At 36.3% G+C, this 6,847-nt stretch overlaps 1 protein-coding gene across 1 annotated transcript in view; it reads right to left on the reverse strand.

Annotated features, from left to right (window-relative positions):
• Positions 1-4,854, reverse strand: part of LOC135057272 (keratin, type I cytoskeletal 19-like) — a 93,014-nt gene extending 88,160 nt beyond the window's left edge. Inside the window, exon 1 of the mRNA XM_063963162.1 lies at positions 4,843-4,854. Within this exon, the coding sequence (XP_063819232.1) occupies positions 4,843-4,854 (12 nt within the window). The remainder of the gene's footprint in view (positions 1-4,842) is intronic.
• Positions 4,855-6,847: the final 1,993 nt, after the last annotated feature.

A 6,847-nucleotide genomic window follows, 5' to 3' on the forward strand; every position in this document is an offset into this window, starting at 1 on the left:
AGAAACCCATAGCAAAATAGTCAATAGTCAAAATCCCGACATGGTCAAAATACCAACATTTAAAATACCAACAAGGTCAAAATACCGACATTTAAATGTCGACAGGTCAAAAAGTCGACATGAGTTTTTCATGAGTTTTTCATTGAAACCAACTTGTTCACTCTTTATCATCCCAGCGGATCTGGGGGGAAAATAATAGTGTGCAGAGCGCAGCTAGGCACCGTGCTCAAAGCATGGCAAGTGCAGTGAGCCATGTGAGGGGACGCGGTACACTTATACGGTGTATGTGTCGACCTATGTCGACATACACACACAAACTCAACTAAAAGCTTGTGTCAACTTTTTGACCCGTCAACATTTTAAATGTCGATATTTTGACCCTGTCAGCATTTTAAATGTGGGTATTTTGACCTTGTCTGTGTTTTGACCTTGTTGGGATTTTGATCGTTGGTCTTTTGTTGTTGGTATTTTGACCGTCGGGATTTTGATTGTAAGTATTTTATACTAAACCCGTTTACCAAAGCTGTTGCATTGGCATTGCATGCTTTCACGTATTGCCAACGATTTCCCTGAATATTTCAAGCGCTTTTTATGCATTATGGCCACACTTGTGGAAAACATACTTAGTTGCCAAACCCTTGACCTTTATATTAGAGGCTTTAAGATCTTCAGTTTAGTGCAAATGGATGGTAATTTCTTATGGCTTATATCATGCTTATGTGTTTTATATCTTATCATCTTTACAGTTCCAAACACAAATACCATATTTTTAATTGTTAGTCTGGACTCGTATGGTCATGTTGACAAATGCATCTGCCAATCACACACCTTCATTTATCCATGTGAGCTGTGAGTGTAGATGTGGGCAAAATGTAGGTAAGATATTGAGCCTGTCTTTTTGCCTATAAAGTAATTGCTTGTCAACTGACAAAATGGATAAACACTTCACTATGAATAAATGAGTGAATGAATAAATGAATGGTCTGGTATTGGTTTAGGAAGAAACACTTTTTTGTTGATTTCAAAGAAACTGTACATAAAGTACAAAAATTCCCAATACATCATAACCATATGCTATAAAAAAAATCTAAAAGGTATATGTACTAAGCTTTGGAGAGAGTTAAAGTGAATGGAGATAAAGTACCAGCCAAGCAACTTCTAACTGTCATGTTACAGGCTATGGGTGAGATGAACTAACGGGAAACCCGGAAGTCCAGGGACTGGCGGCCATCGCCTCTTATTGGGAGAGCTGCCCTTTGTGATACTATTAATGTGGAAAGTGGTGGAATGTAAAGCAATTGCTTGTTTGAAAATGACAGGACCTGGTTGACTGGTACTTTATATCTGTCCGTGTTATCTCTCTCCAAGGCTCAGTACATAAACCCCCATATTCATTAAATTCCAATTTACATTTATTAAGTAGAGCCTTTTCTTTAATTTCTTAAATTATAAGCAACACCCCAAAATAGTAACATACACAATTGACAGAAAGACATATAGAATATTTCTGGTAAATTTTCTTTATAAGGGTATTTTCAATTGATGTCAGATCCTTTCCGACGGAAAGGATCCAACATCTCAGTATTCAATGAGACAGATTTGGCCGTTCCCAACAATGCCAATCCGACTTTTTTTTAAAGTCGGATTGACGTTGTCAGAAACGGGGCAAAAACCTGTCGGATTTGGCCGCACTTTCGACAAAACATGTGGATTGGCGGCTATTCCTCAGATCGGAATTGGCAACTTGTCAGAAAAGCGGCAGGGGGATTGAATAGGTCGGAACAGTTTCCGACATAAAAAAGTCGGAAGCTACTGTCTTTCTGACAAGACGGCAGTTCCGACTACAATTGAATATCCCCCATAGTTAGCGAGTAGTGATGTCACTTCTGTCATTTTGAAAGTGTTACATGAAGGAGACCCTGACTCTTATACACGACGTACATTCATATGAAAATTTCCTCATGCATGTAATGGGGTTTTCATCCAAATAACTTTAAGAATTAATGTTTAATGTATTGTAAAAGGATACTACAAAGGCCACTTTGGCATTCTGTGACTGATATTAGGACACGGTCTTGTGCCTCTATATGGTAATGAGCTCTGTGACTGTTAATGAGGAAGAACATATATTCCTATTAATGTGTGTACAATGGGTTGCTAGAATGAGGAACTAAATATTCATATATAAAAGGGATTTTATTATCACTCAAGACTGAGCATTATGAATAAAGTGCAGCTGCATGCAATGATTGTGCATTGTCCCATTCAGTCCCTTTAACAGATATTGGTATTCTCTTTATAAATAATAGACACATTTTAACCCTCTAAAATAAATTATCCTTACCAAAAATATACATACTCAGCAAACACTACAATTTTTCATGAGACAAGAAAATAATATAATTTATTATTGAAATTCTAATAATGAACTACACAAGTAATAGGAAAGTAAAATAGTGACATTACTGCCCAATTTCCATCTTTATGTGATACATGAGCCATACAGTTATGCATGAGAGAATTCTCACAGATCACATATACATCACAATGGTAACATCATAAGGGGATCTACATATTATACTGACATTCTGGACATATTACTTACACCCCAGACTATTTTCTAGAGTTATTCCCTAATTTATAAGTCTTTAGCGCATTTCATCATTGCTTTCCCTTTTAAGCATTCATGTTTGATTGAAAGACATCTAGAGAACAATTTTAGCAATGCAAACTAAATATATATATCAGAAGCCAGTTGGTGTCTGTAAAACACATTAAAATGGTGAGTGCATTATAGAACATAATTATGGGTTAAAAAACGCAATAACCTTTGGGGCAGGATGCATCAAGCATCGCATTTTGCATACAATACATTCTGCCACTCATTGCTAGCATAGTTGCTTGTACAATTGCAAGTAAAATCTCAAAAGGACAGCTTTCCCCAAAAGAGCAATTATTTGCAATATAAGAATTTCCAGATTTATGACCTGAGAGTCCTTCTGCTCAAATACAACCATTGCGCAGTGCATGTGCTAGCCGCAGGGGACACTGGGAGAGACCCTATTGGATTCCTCTTAGGGAACATTGCAAAGGCGTTGCCTATCAGGTCCAAACTCCAGAAAGTTTCACTTAGTGTAAATGGGAAATGTGCACTGTTGGACTGGGTCGTAATTGGAGGAGTGCAGTGGTAGGGGCCCATGCTTAGGGGTGTGGCCAGCCTCTATAAGGGGTGTGGTTAGCTGCCACAGAGGCTTGGCTAACCATTAGAGAGTGCTTGATTTGGGCCCTTTTATAAAAATACATAGTGAATACTGATCGTATATGCATAATGTTCCAGATGAATAAAAGCAAAGAAAATACACCATAGTCCTGTGCAGTATAAGGTAACATATGTATACTGTACAATTCAAGTGCACAGTCTGGTACCTGAACCCTAGAGGATGGGCTTGGCCTCAGGCAGTAGGGCGCACCCGGGTTTTTCTCTATACACTACTCCGACACTGGGGATGTGGTCAAAACTCTGAAAATGGCATTTTCAGAGGTTTGACCACATTTTTGCCCCTGATCTTGTATCCATGATTATTCTTGATTACACTGGAAGCAATTCTGCCAGTGCTGGAATATGGGAATATAATTTACATCGGAACTTAAATTGATACTTATACAATATTTTAGCTGCTCACTCCATGTCCAGAAAGTGCTATGAACAGAGATTTGGGTTGTATGTAAGAGAGAACATGAGAATGTAATGCATTATTCCATACTACCAAAAGATACCCAGCATGTTCTTTTACTATTCTGTTTTAGCCAGGCATACATCTGATAAAGCAGCCTTTGTACCCAATATACTGTACTGTACTGCTATTGATCAGCAACATACAATATAGAGAAAAATGTTCTAAACAAAATGCATCCTCCCTACTATTCTATTATTTAGTTTTATCAGGACACAAAATTATTGCATTACCCCAAACCATTGGATGATTTATAACGTACAATTTCAGTCTTCCATTAAATATTGTATATAAATAGAAACATTAATAAAAGAATAACTTAAGGTCTAGTCAGAAGAAACATAGAATTTGACAGCAGAAAAGAACCACTTGTCCCATCTAGTAGTTAGTTTCTGTTATCATTGGGAGAACACATGAACTATGAGCTTCTTCAGGTGATACTGTATAGTTATGTGTTCCCAGATTCTCAGTGTTCTAACCCATCATATGGCCTGAAGGGTGGTGTCCTCTGCTGTGGTGTTCTACACAGTGATGGCCACCACTTTGATGAGACAGATGTTTACTACCATGGGAACCAGAAGAGAGATGTACCATTCTGTGACTGTTATGAGATCCTGAAAAGTAAAAACATATGTATTTTTTTTACATTTAGTATATAATATTGAGTTGAGACGTATACTAGGCTGAATATGGCTGATGTTTGGTGATGGTATTGTTAAAGCCTTCAAGAGTTATATATTTATGGGTAAATCTATAGTCATGTTAGAGATAGATAAGCATACAAAGGAGTTGCATGGGCAGCATTAGTTGATTAGGTTTAAGTTAACCAGTAAATAATTTTATTCCACAGACTAGAAGAATATTTTTGTGTACAAATTTCATTATTCTTCATAGTGTAGAGCAATTTTGACACATTACATTATACTTACATACTGCATGGAAAAATAAGGCTGACAAACATGCTAAGACTTATAGTACCACAACTACTAGAGAGAAACAAACTATGTAAGCTTGATCTACTGTAGTCATTTTCTATCCAAGATCTACTAGCCATTCCCTTGAAATCATCAACAATTAAGTTTAAATTATTTTGTGACTTTAAACTTACCATGCTTACCATGATCCATGCTGTGTTCAGAAACACTGCAAAGCAAATGCAAGTTGGTTTTAATGTGAGCTCCAATATTAAACATGTATAGAATAGATGTAAGTTCTTCATAGTATATGTGCAATTGTTAAAGATTGGTGTGATCTATAAATCAGCGTCATGTGTTTTTTGAAAAGTTCAAGTACTTTAAAAGTGGGATAAACTTGGTTAACATTTACATTGACGAATGGCAAATTATTTTTCTTTACAATGGATATAATACTAATCCCCATTTGTTCATGTCCTGTATATAAATATACAGTATAATCACTTGATACAGGACATATTCCTCAACTGATAGTGTAAGATATAATAAATGTCATGGACACACAGTTTAGCTAACCAATTATATGGCTTGTTGTTTGCTAGATAAGACTCATGTTAGAAGGGTTGGTCATGAATAAGTATGCATGTTTTAAGTAGCTACATATGTTATATTTGAATATGTATTAATAGATATTGACACTGTTCTACTGTATTTACTTTATGTCATGGCCTTCAAGCAGTCGCTTATATGTAGCGATTTCCATTTCCAGGTGGGTCTTTTGGTCCATTAGGATTCTGTATTCATTGCTAAGACGTTCTTGATCAGATCGAATCTGAGTCAGTTCAGACTCCATATTGTTGATCAGGCATTGTAATTCGGCAAGCTTAGACCCAAAAGTAGCTTCTGTCTCAGCCAAAGTGCCCTCCAGTGCTGATATCTGGAATATAATTCCCATGATTAACACAGATAAATTATTCTCTCTGTATAGTAATTGCATGAGTACAGCATATGGTATGTGCAATAATTGTTTATGGAGAACCTATTACTCAGAAACATACCAGACTCAGTTCACTTTGTAATTGTATTTCCAGGGCCTGCATGCAGCGCTTCATTTCAATGAGCTCAGTTTCAACAGACTGCAGTTCTTCTGAGCCAGAGGCCACCTCACGATTAAGATCTTCACTCTGGAAGAAAATGAAAAGACAATCTAAATAAGGGCCATTCCACTGTCACATGTGGAATATTTGTACAAGATTTAACTTAGCAAATTTTGTTAAAACTTAACATGAGGAAGTTTTATGTTTTAAAAAATTGATGGATGTAATACGAAAGTGCATAACGAGGCTTATTTTTTAGGTAGAAAAAAAAATAATTTTCTCCACTAAACCCAACACAATATCACAAAATGTAATTGTCATGTAGAGAACAAGCCAAGTCGTCCACTGTTTTCTAAAGAAAACTTCTACATGAGAATTCCCATCAACTACAAATTAAAAGCAGGGTAAATGTATTTATTTCTGAAAACCTGTGAGAAAGAGCTATAATTTAACCTCTCAAATTATTTTGAAAACTCAAAAGATACATAGCTACAGAATTATTTACGGTGTCATGTATGGGACTACTCATTTTCATGGAATGGCCCATAAGTAGAATACATGTAGGAGAATAAAAAAGTAACAAAAACTAAAAAAAGCTACTCATTCATGGAACTATTATGTGGGCCTATAATGACCATTAATTCCAGGGTGGGACAGATAAATGTTACTGACACTGTGTAAAAAATGTGTCATCTGATGACTACAATACAATATGCCAATGGTGCAGTAATTGCCTGGCAACAGTAACTGTGCCACATGTACTGCAATCGAATTTGGCCATCAATGTAGGCCATACAGTAAATGAGCAGACTTAACGGCTGTCCCTCTTGACCAATATCATATTTGCACTAAACTTCCCAAGACATACTTAAAGATGTGCATAGATGAGCATAATGTGCTGTATTGTAAATTTTAAGGATTTGTTAAAAAAAATCACCAAGGACTATGTAAAGATACAAGAGTGACAGATTGTTATGGAAGTGGAGGATAACTTACCCTTTCAATGAACATGTTTTCAGCTTCCTTAAGATTTTGCTCCATTAGGGTTTCATATTCATCTCGAATCTCTGACAGAGCTTCATTAAAGTCAATGGAGGGGGCT

Source organism: Pseudophryne corroboree, chromosome 3, assembly GCF_028390025.1.
Source record: "Pseudophryne corroboree isolate aPseCor3 chromosome 3, aPseCor3.hap2, whole genome shotgun sequence".
Taxonomy (NCBI): Eukaryota; Metazoa; Chordata; class Amphibia; order Anura; family Myobatrachidae; genus Pseudophryne; species Pseudophryne corroboree.